The sequence below is a fragment of the Chiloscyllium punctatum genome, chromosome 17 (assembly GCF_047496795.1).
Source record: "Chiloscyllium punctatum isolate Juve2018m chromosome 17, sChiPun1.3, whole genome shotgun sequence".
NCBI lineage: Eukaryota > Metazoa > Chordata > Chondrichthyes > Orectolobiformes > Hemiscylliidae > Chiloscyllium > Chiloscyllium punctatum.
This window is the reverse complement of record NC_092755.1, coordinates 72,102,772-72,117,952: the sequence shown is the minus strand read 5'-3', so window position 1 is coordinate 72,117,952 and position 15,181 is coordinate 72,102,772. Positions and strand designations below refer to the sequence as shown.

Sequence of the window (15,181 nt, the reverse complement as noted above, 5' to 3'; positions counted from 1 at the left end):
GGAGGCTCTGCTGCAATTGTACAAGGTACTGGTGAGGCCGCACCTGGAGTATTGTGCGCAGTTCTGGTCTCCTTACCTGAGGAAGGATATCCTGGCTTTGGAGGCGGGGCAGAGGAGGTTCACCAGGCTAATTCTGCTGATAGGGGTTACCCTATGAGGAGAGATTTAGCCTTCTGGGACTATACTTTCTAGAAATTAGAAGAATGAGAAGGGATCTTATAGAAACATATAACATTATGAAAGGGATAGATAAAATAGAGGCAGGCAAGTTGTTTCCACTGGTGGGTGAGACTAAGATTAGGCGACATGGCTTAAAAATTAGGAAGAATAGATTTATGAAAGAGATGAGGAGGAACTGCTTTTCCCAGAGAGTAGTGAATCTATGTAATTCTCTGCCCAAAGAAGTAGGAGAGGCAGCATCACTAAATCTAATCAAGACACAGTTGAATGGGTTTTTGCATGGTAGGGGAATTGAGGATTATGGGGGTAATGCAGGTAGGAGGAGGAGGAGCTGAGACGATGGATAGATCAACCATGATCTTAATGAATGGCGGAACAGGCTCGATGGACCAAATGGCCTACTCCTGCTTTTATTACTATGAAATCTATTAAACTGTTTGTGGCTTATATGAATGATTTAGGCTTGAATATAGGACAATTGATCAGTAAGTTTACAGAAAGTGGTGGAGTGGTGAATGGTGATAATGATAGCCTTTAGATTATAGAAGGATATATACTGGCTAGAGAGATGTATTGATTAATGGCAAATGGAATTCAATCTGGATAAATGTGAGGTGATGCACTTGGGCAGGACAAACAAGACAAGGAAATGCATAATGAGTGGTAGGACCCTGAGAAACAGCAAGGGTCAGACCGACCTTACTGTACATATCCACTAGTCCCTGATTGTATCAGGGGAGGTGCATAACGTGGTTAAAACTTGTTTTTGTTAGCCAGGACATAGAATTTAACAGCAGGGAAATTATGCTGAAACTATATAAAATGTGGGTCAGGCCACAGTTGGAATACGGAATTGTGTGAGCAGCTCGGGAATCCACATTAAAGGAGGGATGTGATAGCACTGGAGAGGGTGCAAAGGAGATTTACCAGGATGTTGCCTGGCCTGGAGAGTTTCAGTTCTGAAGAAAGATCGACTAGACTGGGGTTGTTTTCCTTGGAGCAGAGGAGACTGAGGGAGAACATGATTGAGATGTAAGAACTTATGAGGGGCATAGATTAGGTAGCTAGGAAGAAACCTTTCCCCTTGATAGAGGGAAAAGTGACAGGGGGCATAGATTTAGGGTGAGGGTCAAAATATTTAGAAGAGATGTGAGGGAAAGTTTTCACCCTGAGCGTGCTGGGAGCCAGGAACTCACCGCCTGTAAGGGTGATGGGGGAGAAACCTCATAATATTTCAGAAGTATTTAGGTGTGTACTTGTGACGCCAAGGCGTACAAGGCTATGGGCCAAGTACTGGAAAATGGTAGAAGAATAGTTGGGTGGCTGTTTTTGATCAGTGCAGATGTGATGGGCCAAAGGGCCTTTTTCTCTGTTGTGGCTCAATGACTCTGTTTTGCTCTTTGAGGTAAAAACAATGACTGCAGATGCTGGAAAGCAAATACTGGATTAGTGGTGCTGGAAGAGCACAGCAGTTCAGGCAGCATCCAACGAGCAGCGAAATCGACGTTTCGGGCAAAAGCCCTTCATCAGGAGCTCTTTGCTGAGTCATTGTATCCACCTGCCAGTGATTCACTGTTCACCTTTTAAAAAATCGCTTGCAGTTTAGTGATTGAGTCCTATGTGTACATCTCACACGCAATGAGTTTGTATTGTGCCTTGAGATGCTTATATTTTCCTTTTCATAGCTAGAATGAAACCATTCTTTTCTTATGCTGGGGTTATTTTAACTACATCTGTCCTATATGTTATGATCATGTGTGGGTTGAGATAGGTAACTTTGAACAAATTTATTTTTTTTTTATTCCTTTTTGGGATGTGTGAGTTGCTTGTAAAGGTGAAATTTATTGCCCTTCCTCAAGTGACATGCACCTGCACTAAGTTTGAACATAACTAGTTAATTTAAAAACCTGAATAGCAAAATGCAAATCTATATCTATTCTATTGGATAGTTCATTTCTTTTACATTGTGAATGACTTAAATGTGTAACTGATGAAGTTCACCTGATATGGGATCCAGAGGATGTTTTGTAGTATAATGAAAAATGTCTCTGTCTCTGTACCTGAAGCTACAGGTTCCACTCCCACCCCCAGAATTTGGCAGCAAAGGCAACTGCAGTCTTAATGTGCCCAACCATGTATCCGTTTTTAAATTGCTTTCAATACCTGCCAAAGGCAGAGCAGGAAGAACGGAGAGATTCTTGGTCAGATGTACCGTGGAAAGAAATTTGGACTGTTTACCATCGCTATCTATAGCCCTGGAATACAACATACATGCATGTAGAGTGGAGTGTTAACAAACAGCTACCATTAGGAGATCTAAACAGAAGCAACCCATTACCTTTTCACGGGTGAGGCTGATCTACAAGGCAGCGCGGTGGCTCCGTGGTTAGCACTGCTGCCTCACAGCACCAGGGACCTAGGGTTTATTCTACCCTTGGGCAACAGTCTGTATGGAGTTTGCACATTCTCCCTGTGTCTGTGTGGGTTTCCTCCCACAGTACAAAGATGTGCAGGTTAGGTGGATTGGCCATGATCAATTGCCCATAGTCTGTAGGAGTGTGCAAGGTACATGGATTATATGGAGTTACAGGGATAGGGTGGGGATCTGGCTCTGTGGGATGCTGTTCAGAGGGTCATTGCAGACCTGATGGGCTGAATGAGCTCTTTCTGCAGTGTAGGGATTTTATGATTCTGTTCTATGATTCCATGATTATATGTGTCTAACCTAACCAATACCTTACTATGGTAACAAGCTTTCCCTGTGAAGCCTTTCATTAGTAGCAGAGTTCTCTAGAGTGGCCAGTAGATTCTGCCTGGATACCAGCCAGCAGAGATTCTGCCTGCACATTGTCACAGTAAGGCAGGTGAAGAAAACAAGGGCTGTGAAATTTCTGGTGGGAATTTGGTACAGGATTCCAGGTGAAGCACAGCCCTCCTTGGGATCAAAAGCTTTACCGTGTTACAGAGTTAAACATTTTCCTGTTTTGTGGTTTCTGTCTTCCACGTGATTTGATAAACAGTTGTTGGGTTTAATGATAAACCCATGTTGTAACTTTCTGTTTCACTCATGCACCAGAATTGGTGCTGTCTTCCAAATGTTGTCAAAGTAGACTGCAGTCCCTGACAGCCAGGCGTAAGGATTACTTCATACAAAATCTCCAGAGCAGCTGCAATGACATGCTGACTGCATTTACTTTGAGTTTAGCTTCACAATTTCTTTTCCATCAATGCAGTTGTGGGGTTATGTCTTAGAGCTAAAGGGGTCAAAGGGTATGAGGAAAAAAATGGGAATGGGGGTACTGAGTTAGATGATCAGCCATAATCATATTGAATGGCAGAGCAGGCTAGAAAGGCTGAAAGGACTTGACCTGCTCTTGTATTCTCTAGTTTCCAGTATCTGCTTCATGCTACTGAACATGCATCCACACCGGTTTTTTAAGAGCTACAGTTCTTGCATCAAATCTTTTCATGTAGCAGCTGCTTTGGAATCAATTTTTAAGGCAGTATTTGGAAGATAATAATCTAATAAAACGAATCAGCATGGCTTCATGAAAGGGAAATCACATCTAACTAATTTCCCTGGGTTGGGAAGTCCAGAACTAGAAGGGCATAGGTTTAGGGTAAGAGGAGAAAGATATAAAAGGGACCTAAAGGCAAGTTTTTCACACAGAGGGTGGGCCATGTATGGAATGAGATGCCAGAGGAAGTGGTGGAGGCTGGTACCATTGCAGCATTTAAAAGGCATCTGGATGGGTATATGAACAGGAAGGGTTTGGAAGGATTTGGGCCGAGTGCTAGTAAATGGGACTAGATTAGGTTAGGATATCTGGTCAGCATGGACAAGTTGGACCAAGGGGTCTGTTTCCATGCTGTACAACTCTATGACTAATTAGAGTTTTTCGAGGGAGTCTCAACCAGAGTGGTTAAGTGGGAACCAGTAGGTATGTTGTATTTGAATTTCTAGAAGGCTACATAAGAGTGCGTGGTGTTGCAGGTAATATATAGGCCTAGAGAGAAAATTGTATAATGGGCAGGAAACAGCGAGTTGGAATAAGGGTTTTTTTTCAGTTTGTCAACCTGTAATTACAATATATCTTAATGACTTGGAGGAAGGAAATAAATGTATTGTAGCTAAATTTGCAGATGATGCAAAAATAGGTGGAAAAGCAGGTTGTGAGAGGGATGCAAACAGTTTGCAGAAAGATATTGATAGGTTAAGTAAGTGGACAAAACATTTAATATGAGAAAATGTGAAGTTGTTCATTTTGAAGGGGCTTGGAATATAAGAGTAGGGAAGTCTTACTGCATTTGTACAAAGTGCTGGTAAGACCACATCTGGAGTGCTGTAAGCAGGTTTGGTCCCCTTATTTAAGGAAATGTATTACTTCATTGGAGGCAGTACAGAGAGAGTTCATGAGGAAGATCCCTAATTTGGAGGAATTGTCTTATGAGCATCTTGGGATGTCCTGGAGTTTAGAAGAACAAGATGTGATCTCATTGAAATAAGTAGCATTCTTAAAGGGTTTGACAAGGTAAATGCTGAGAGGATGCTGTTTTCCCTCATTGGAGAGTCCAGGACCAGAGGACATAGTCTCAGAACAAAGGGGTGGCAATTTTCGACTCTACTGAAGAGAAATTTCTTTTCTCACAGGCTTGTGAGTCTTTGGAATTCTTTGCCACACAGAGCTGAGGGGACAGAGTCCTTGTGTATTCTTAAGGCTGAGATTGATAGATTGTTGATCAGTTGGGGTATTAAGGGTTGCAGGAAACTGGATGTGAGGAATGTTGGATCGGTTCTGACCCTATTGAATGGCAGTGCAGGCTCAAGGAGCCAAAAGGCATCCTTCTGTTGCTATTTCTTATGGTCTTATAGTATTTTAACTAAGAGTAATTTACCATGAGCTCCTCTTGACCAGACTATAGTTTTTTAAAAATACGAATTCTAATAGGGATTTAATGGATAATTGGTATTTAGTTGCACATTTCATTTTATTCTACATTTTCTATAACATCTTCGCAGTCGGGTTTGTTTACACCATTTACATGCATTATATTAATAGTATACAGTGTGAAGGGTATAAGACAGTAAATAGCACCGAGTGAACTTTACTGACTGTTTGACCTTGGCGACTGATTCCAGGTGGTGTAAATGATGTCAATGCCCTCAGCTGATATTGCTTATAGTGTCAGTGCCTGGTGGGTTTTGTCTGTACCACTGGGCTTTAATTGTTAATATGTACAGTGTGACCTTGATCTTTTGCATACTCCAGATATCAACAGTCTATCCATTTAAAGCTTTGCCCAGGTGGTGTGCTGATTGAGAGCCCCGTGTCAGATGTACCCCTCCTAGGCCCATCAGTGGGCCATGCTGCTTGGCTGATGACCCACAGTGCAGTATCACCAGATATCCCTAACCCTCAGCCTGATGGAAGGACATGCACAGAGCAGCTTGTTCAATTCGCCAGATTGATGTTCTCGACTTCCCAGCCCAATGAGACATGGTCAGGTTTGTTCATCACCAGCCACCTAGTTCATGTTCATATGAGAAACTTTGAGGCTGATTCACCTACAGGGTATTGGCTGACCTTATTGATTAGACTGAAGGCCTCCTTCACAGCAACAGCATGACAAATATATGTTGTGGCCTGATTTCAAAGACCGGCGAAAAAATTCATTCCATTGTATGGGTGGGAGTTGAACCATGAAGGAGAATTGTGTGGACTTCTGTTGTATGTTACATGCATACAAGTTCTCTCTGTTCTCATAACAAGAGAGGAGATCCAAATTAGAAAGTGGTGAGAATCCCTTCCTTCCTACTGGGAAGTGATTGTAGAATCACTGAAGAGCATTAGCTGTGGTCTGGAGAAGTGCAGCATCCAGCCAGAATACAGGGAAGGCTTTGGGAAGGGAGTGATGGGTGATAACTTTCAGACACCAGAACTGGATTTTACATTTTAGGAAACCAGCTGGTGTTCAGGAATTCACTTTGAAAGTAAAGCTGTTCCTGAAGAACTGGTCAACAGTGGCAGACTTGGTGCACTTTGTGTAATTTTTAAAAAAAATCAGTTTATTACATTAATTAGTTACTATACAATATCGTGCCTTCTAATAGGTGTAAAGAGTATTTGTCTTTCACATTGTACATGTGCATCATATAAGTTATCAACGAATAGCTGCAAGATCTTCAATTTTTCATTGAGACTTGAGTCAATTACATTTAAGGTCCTTCAGTCCTGACTAGACCACTGCAGGAACATGAATGCTTTCACAAATTTCACAGAATTTAACACATGATCTCACAGTAAATACAACAGAGTGGTACTTAATAAAGGCAGTGAATCAGTCAGTTCATTCAGGAACAACAGCTCGCAGCTTGTGGCTGATGGAGTACTTATCTTTTAGTTTATTCTGTCTGCTGACTGATGTTTTGTTAATGTACACCTGACTGATAAAAGTTACTGCTTATTAACCCTTGTTAAGTGTTATGATCTTAGTGGATGATATTACTGGCCAAGTTAGATCCCAGACAGGAACCTGACTTAAAATTTGTTTTAGTTTAGCAAAGAGGTTTTTCACTGAGCCATTAGCACACAATGCTGCAGATTTTGCTTTAACGACAAAGTAGAATTTTATTACAAAAGGAACAAAGAAAACACAATAATCCAAACTGCATACTTAAAATGCAAATTCAAAGATTTTAAATGCAGTAAAAGAATACTCCCATTAATCCCAAAATATTCCTTTATAAATTGAAAAGAAACAAAACCGTTTTTGTATACTTCCCAAAACATCAATTCTGGTACAGTTCCCAAAACATCAGTCATATGTTACTCAGACCAGAATCCCTGTCGTACGCATTTGATAGATTTATTTCACTTGTGACTTCATCCTTTAAACTGGAACTGCAGATTGCTTCTTGGTGGAGTTGTCATACACTTAAGCATCAATATACTCAGCATAAATACAATATTTGGGTTTTATCCAATGTTTCTTGTCTGGGACTATGATGAACTTTTCATTCCAAGGTAATCTCATTCACTATCTCCATCACTCCTTTCCAAGGAGCACTGCTGTATGTAGCCATCCTGTTCCATGGGCTCCACATGATTAACATGACCGAAAGTGTAAAAGTGGAAGTAAAAGTCTCTGTCTCAGTTATGGGAGCTTCCCTTAAGCTTAAAAAAAATCCCAGAACACACAAACAAACCTTTTGAGGCCTCATTATTTACCATGCTGTGTTGCAAACAATCTAAAATAAACAAAATTCCATGAATGCACAAATTTATCCACTCTACGGCCAAGTTTCAAAATGTGTTTTTTCTTAAAAGAAATTGTCACAGTTACTGAGTACTTACAAGTTATTTATTAACTTTAGTCACACACAACACCTTAAAAGCTACTTAGTTTAAAACTCAGACACCCATGCTTACAGCATCAAAGATTAAAAATTATAGAGATAAACCCCATGGTTTCCATCACACTAGCCTCGATCTCTGTGCATGGTCAGTCATGTCCCTGAACTCTGATTCATTTGCTCTGACATGAGCAGCACATCATCAGTCTTGGATTGGCTAGGCAGAGTGTGCCCAGTTTCTGACTGGTTTCTTAAGAATGATGGTCAATTTGCTGACAACCTCTCTTGTTTGTTTCTTGATGGATTTCCTAAGACATCAGCCACTTTGAAAGAACAAAATAATTGTCCTTTGGTCTCCAGAGAGATAGGTTTACAAGAATTTCTAGTAGACCACAGCACATTATCAGAAATCAACTTCCTATGCTGGTGTATGGTGAACCAGTGTTGTATGTCTTACAATGTGAATCTGTACGTTACTACAATGATGGTGTAACATTTATTTATACTTTTGTGGGATATAGTCATCACTGGTAGAACCAGCATTTACTGTCTGTACCTAATTACACTTGAACTGAGTAGCTGGCTGAATCATTTCAGAGGGTGTTTAACAATCAGCATATAACTTTGGGCCTGGAGTCACATGGAGAGCAAACTGGGTAAGTCAGCAAGTTTCCTGCAGTAGAGGATAGCAGTGAACCAGATGTCTTTTTTTCACTGCAATGGCTATCATGGTCATGACTAGTTTTATAACTTTGATTTATTCATTGACTCGAAATTCTACTTGCTGCTGGAGCGGGATTTGATCTCATGTTCCCAGAGTCGTTAGCTTGGGCCACTGGAGGTCTAGCTGAGTGATTTTTACCACTACGTTACCTTCTTCTCCTGTCAATGAGATGGGGAAATTTTAAGTTCTGTTTTTAACTGTGAACTGCCCTCCTCCAGCTCTGTAGATGAACCTGTCTAAGTTCTGCTGATACCTGTGACGTGATCCAACTTATTGTTGCTTTCTTTTCCCTCTTTCAGGCTGCCAGCATCAGCAAAGCTATTAATAGCCAGGAGGTACCCGTCAAAGAGAAGCATGCACGAAGTATCCTTTTCATTTTAGAGAAAGTTTGTTTCTGGATTCTTATTAGTAACTTGAGGTAAAATTCATTTGATTAATTTGTTTGGCAAAGATTAAAGTGACTTTCTTTGGTCATTGTACTCCTTGGTCAAGTTCTGTTAGCCAGGGCACTCATTGTTTTTTTGCCTTTGGCCAATCATTAGCGTATCAGTTAAAATAGATGAGATAAAGAATAAGTCAATGCCCCCACTGTTGTGCATTAACTGTGCCTGGAACTTCTTACAACTTTATTGGTATGTTGATTCCATTTCTCAGACCAGACATCCTTTATTAGCATTCCGATTAGGGCTAACTTGTTAACAATTTCATACTGTGGAACTATGGCCAGAGGTCACCAGTTTAGCACTGTCAGAAACCTGACAATAAAGGCAGTTTATCATGTCTTCTTTTTACTTTGGGTTTAAACTGTGTTCCTTGGAGTGAAAGGAAGTGCATTTCCATCCATGTCTCCTACACTCTTTCCTTTTCTATGACTGCATTTACACAGGGAATTGTCTTTAGACAAATAAACCAAATCCTCTGTCTCTATTTATCTTCTTGCTTCCACACTGTTAATCTAGATATATATATGTATTTCCTTTCCTTTTATCCTTTCTTTCATTTGTAATGTGTACATAATGTCATGCATATAAAGCTGAAGATTGAATGCAAAGAGAAAAAGAATTATCAAGAGGCAATTAAGCATTGATAGCTCCTGAAACATCATCATTTTATACTTGCAAATGCTAACTACTGGTTTTGACTACTTGCCTGTCTATAATGTAACCAGATTTTCCATTTGACATTAGTCTAATTTGATTATTTCTTTCCTTTCTTACAATGCTATAATTATTATCATGAGAATTGATAAGAAAATGAGTGGCTTGCCCAAGTATGCCCAAATAAAACTATATCCATCAAAAAGAAAGGAGCGTTCCACTTTCTAAATGTTGACTTTGGTGGTCATTTTGTAGGAATGGGGTGCAATTGAATTAAGCTATGGCAAAGTTTTCTTTAAACATGGGACAAGTTCCCATTGTGTCTCTTCCTTGAACCTCAAATCCTGTCAAAATCTGATGAAATAAACGGGATGAGAACACTCAGCTTTGTGTATTTAAATAATTTTATTCTTGGAGGAGGATCTTATTTTAACTAAGTTTTTTTGTTTCTAAAAGAATATTGTGCTGAGTCTAACTGAAAGCCCTTTTTAACTAAAACCCCTGTGGTTTAAGGCAAAATTTCCTTATTTACTCATGTTATCAGGAACTGGTAAAATGAGACAAATGCCTAATGACTATAAATAATTTAGAAGTGCCATTTTGTCTTTGCCATTTTGTTTGTGTTTCTTGACTCCGCTGAATGAATTATACTGGGAACACATCATGAGAAAGGTGCATTTACCTTCTGGTCCTATGCCATTGGTCTTCCATTATCCAGCAGTTCCATTATGAGTTGGAAGTTCTGTCATGTCCTGCACAAGGTCCTCCGAGATGGGCATCCAAACGTAAGTCACTTTTTGTCTAATTTTCGAAGTTTTGTAAAAGATTGCTCAACATGCAAAACTGTTGAGTCCTTGACTTTACTGTTAGTTTTAAATGTTTTGACAACAGTTGTGTCAAATTCATAGAAGGCATTTTTGGTGCACGGAACAAATTACTTTTTTTTTCCATTTGCTGATCTCTTGAGTGTAATTCTAAGATGTAACATGCATTATGGATTATATGAAGTGTTAGAAATGATTTGTTATCTTTGTTCTGCTTTAAACTGAATTAATATTGTGGAGAAAGTTTGCTGGTCATGTAGTACCATGTCATTTTTTATTCCTGGGTTAGTATGTGTGTTTTTTCGACCAGTTGGTCAAGTTTGCAGACTGTCATTATGGTCTTCTTACATGATAACTAAAACTGGTCCAGAGATGCTAGTTTAAATGGGGAGTGTGATCATAGGAGACTTGCAGTGAATTAGAAATTAATGCTGTATTTACATCTCAAATACATACCTTTGTACCTAAGATGGTGACACTGTACACTTTTCACTGTACTCCTGTATCCCTGTTCTTCAGTACACCTGACAATAAAACCTAAACCTAAATCTAAAGGAATCCCAAAAAAGGTACAGATGGGACCCATTCTTCTCTTTGCCTTATTCTACTGTCAGGTTGAACCCTGACCTCTGTTCTTGGTTAAGGTTATCTCTTGACTTCCATCGAGAAGACCAGTACTACTTCATTAACGTGCAAGCAGAAATAGGGGTATCACACAAAAAACCCATCTGGAACATATTGGGGTTTCTCCTGATTACTGAATATCAGCCCATGGGATTGATGCCAAGTTATTAGAAATGTAGTGATTTATTGTTTGCACATTTTGCTGTTGCATCAATTGATGTGAAGCCCCATGATCAGAAAAGCTCCCTTTTCTCAGCTGCATTTATTCTTGCCAGCAGCACTATTGTGAAGCAAGGCTGGCTTTCAGCAATGAATTACCCTGAGAGGAGATTTGTTTGGCTGCCAGCAGGATGTAAGTTAAGGATATGAGGGAATCTAGTATTTTTTTAAGGTGCTTTTACATTGTTGGCAGCATGTGTACGGTATTCCCATTTCTGTGCTCCATGTGGCTCCTACACACATTACTGATGGTTTCTGAATCCCAAGAATAGAGGTTAATGGTGTGGTATGGAAAAACAATGCTGTCCAAGGAAAACTGATATCTTCCAAAAGTAAAACACAGTGGATTTTGGAGATTTGAAAAAAAAACACAGAAAATGCTGGAGGAACGCAGCAGGTCTGGCAGCATTTGTAGAGATTGAAACAGAGTTATCCTTTCGTGTCCAATATGACTGTTAATCAGAAAGAGTCATTGGCTTTTTTTTAACTTTGAAGGAAAATGTTCATGCAATACTCATAGATTGAAGCTGCATCTTGAACATTTTTGGAGTCTCACTGCTATAACAAAAAAAAGTTTATATGCTGCAAAAACAAATACTATATGATTGTTATATTTTGAGATTGTATGTTTACTTTAGGGTATAAGTGGGCATATGATTTGCTTTGAAATCTGCTTGACAGCAGACCTGGGTGATGATGTTGCTATAGTTAAAGGGACACCCCGGATTGTTTATTGGAAAGAAGGTGCAAAGTATTTACATAGACATCTTGGCGGCAGCATCTGTGTTTACAATAGCTACCCTAGAGTTGAGAATATCAGATTGCGAGCAGTTATGCTTAAACTGTTCATTTGCATCATACGAGAGTTAAGGTCTTAAGGATAGCGAATCAAATTTCTACCTGAATACAAGGCCCATATGATTCATGTTGACACAGATGGATTTTGAAATGGCAAGGATGTCTAAGTATGCCAGGATCTGAGAGAGAGAGGAGCAGCTAGAGGGTGTTTGCTTTTGTGGTTCACTGTATTGAAATGTTTATGTGAACTCATGATCTAACTGAAAAGACCAAAGTTGTGAGGATTTATATTTAGGCCACTTGAGCTAAATGGGAATGGGAATTAACTGGGAACTTCTAGAAAAATCTCCCACTGTGGAAGATAGTTCAGGGATTAAAAGTTCCGAGTTGGGAAATGAAAAGTACAGAGTTGACCCCTTGAGAGCTAACAATCACTTTTGTCTGGGTCCCAGAAAATCAAAAGAATACTTGAGGGACAGTGTAAAGCATACCCGTGAAGTGTGTTTATCATCTGTGTTAAAAGTAAAAATTAAAAACTTCTGTTTAAAATAAAAGTTAACTATATAAATAGTGTGTAGTGGGTGTTGCTTTTCTTCTATTTATTACAATACAAATCTTAAAATTTGAAATCCGGTGTCGTCATTTTCAACTGTTAACTAGACTCAAATATTTTAAGATAATGGATTTCACAAGGATTATAGCAAAATGCCCATGAATAAATTAGTTTCTGCACTCTTAATATGTTAATGAATTGTTGTGTATGGAGTACAACTGAGGCATTAGCTGTGAGGGAAGAAGAGCATTTTATTAAGTTCATGCAAAACATTTAAGGGTGACACTGAAATCATCTATTCATTTGGTTATCTGCTTTTAGCCTTGTCTAGTTTCAAAATTGACAATATTTGCCATTTTAGCTGCAAGGTATGCACTGATTTTGAAGGCTATGTAACATTTAATTTACTTTGTCAGTCTGATAACAGAGGCACTTTTTAAGGATTCACATTACTTCCTGAGAGAGCCAGACCAGTTTATTAGAGATGTGTTTTGTCTCATACCCTTACTGTTGAGAAAGGTTATTCTTTGTGTCACAAAACCTGTTCTTACTTTTTTTCTAGGTTCTTCATGACTTCACCAGGCATAAAAGTAATATCCGTGAAATGGGAAACTTATGGGTAAGATGAAGTTTGAAAATTGTGGCAGTCTATTTCAGAAAGATGGGGCCAGAAATTGTTTTTAGATATTTATTTCTTTCTTTTCAATTAATCTGTAATTTCCATGGCATATGGGGATATCTACTGAAAAATGTTAGCATGCATCTTTGACAGTATCTGTCAATAAGTTGAGTAGATGTTAGACTTTTCATATTTGTGGATTCCCTCTGGCATGACACTTAGTCTTCAAGTAAAATAAGGCAACAGGGAAATAGTTGGATCAGACTGTTCAGATATAATTCAGTCTTTATTTTGATGTCTTTTTTAAAAATAAAGATTCTTTGTCTACATTCATTTTGGAAAGTGAGTATATAAGCTTTCCTTGCTGTAAGTTTCCGACACTTAGAAATGGTAGTTGGATAAGAGTATAGGTCCAACAAGACCTATTTGTCATGGGTAGTTTCCATTGAGAAGCATGTATATTTATGGACTGACACATTTTACATGTATACTTTCTATTATGAGGGAAAGGTGCAATTTATGGTGAACACAGTTCACAAGAGGCTTGCATGCAAGTCAATTGCATCTTAGACTGTGTGGCATATTTAGGGAGGTGGTCGCGTTGTGATAATGTTACTAGGCTAATAATCCAGAACTCCAGGCTGCTGATCTGTGGATATGGGGTTGAATTCCATCACGGCTGGTCTTGAAATTTGAGCTCAGTAAAAATCTGGCAGAAAAGGCTGGCCTGATGATGACCACATATTCATTGTTGATTGTTTTAAAAAATGACAATCTGGTACACAAGTGTCTTTCTAGGGAAGGAAATTTGCTGTCCTTATCCTGTTTGGCCTGCATATGACTCAGGACTCACAGCAACGTGATTGATTCTGAACTGCTCTTTGGGCCATTAAGCATGGGAATTAAGTGCTGGCTTAGCCAGTGATGCCAGTGTCTCATGGATGAAAGAAAAATAAGTTGACCTCAAAAGTTTCAAGAAATCCTACCAATAGCAGCCACTGACTTATATGCTGAGTATAGAACCGACAGTGTTGGCACAAGTGGACCACGTTTATGTGATGTGCTTTATTTGACCCTTAAACGCCTGCAGGTCTTTCTGGCAACCCGACTAGTATTGCCCGCTTAATTCCATGCACTGATTTTCTAAGGTGCTTATAACCCTGAACATGTATTGAGCTGAAACATTGAGGCCAAATTCTAATGTTGTGTATAGTTCTAAAAATCCATTTGTTAGCTGAAAATGGGGCTCATCTGAAAACAGGCTTAAACATGCATTTTGATGCCAATAAAATGGGATTGTTTAAACTGTGAGGTAGATTGTAAATCACAATCTGTGGTAATTAGAAACAAAGACATGAGATTGACCAACTGTTGTTATAAATGCTCATTGGAATATTTGACGTCGGTTGAACCGTCAAATTTGTTGTCATTTCAGTTGTGTCTTTTCCAAAGCAGGTTTTGATACTTTTTTTTTATCAAAAGGACCTTCTTCTCACAGAGTGGTTCTGACGGCATTACAAGAAGAGTTCTTGTGTATCAAGACTTAATAATTTTGCAATCATGATGTCAGCATGTCAGAATTATTTGTCCCATTCAATGAGGTTTTGTGGCAGGAAACAAAATGACTTCTTTCCAAGAGTATATACTGTTAGTAACAATGTCACCTCTGTTTTGAGTGTGCATAGTGGAGCTCACCATTGACGTTGAAGCTGGTTTTATATTATCTATGCTGTTTCTGAAGGTTAGCAATGGCTCTGATTTAGCTGGTACCAGTCACATCTCTCAGGAAGTGGGTTCAAATTCCACTCGTCTTCAGAACAATAATCTCAGCTGACACTGATACATATTGAGGAAGTTATCTTTCGGGCAAGATATTCAAACTGAGGCCCACATGGTGCTATTGGATAAGTGGAAAATAATTGATGGGTACTATTTTGGCGAAGTGCAGCAGAAAACTTTCCGAAGATCAAGTCAATGTTTATGTTTTTAATCTCCACAGAATATAGTCCCTTTCCAATCGATTTTCTTCTCATAAGAAAAGTCCTCGTGCTAAGAGGCTGTCTATTATCCACTTACACTCTGCTAAACTTTAGATTCTTATTCCCTGGTTTCAGCTTGGTGGATCTCATGGATCAGGGATTGAGTTTTGGAGCCATGAGGTCATGTTGCAGCTGTATAAAACTCTGGTG

At 39.1% G+C, this 15,181-nt stretch overlaps 1 protein-coding gene across 1 annotated transcript in view; it reads left to right on the top strand.

The window, feature by feature from the left end:
• hip1rb (huntingtin interacting protein 1 related b) overlaps positions 1–15,181 on the top strand; it is a 142,065-nt gene that overhangs the window by 35,285 nt on the left and 91,599 nt on the right. The window contains exons 2-4 of the mRNA XM_072587407.1: positions 8,558–8,622; positions 9,999–10,140; positions 12,936–12,992. Coding sequence (XP_072443508.1) covers positions 8,558–8,622; positions 9,999–10,140; positions 12,936–12,992 — 264 coding nt within the window. The remainder of the gene's footprint in view (positions 1–8,557; positions 8,623–9,998; positions 10,141–12,935; positions 12,993–15,181) is intronic.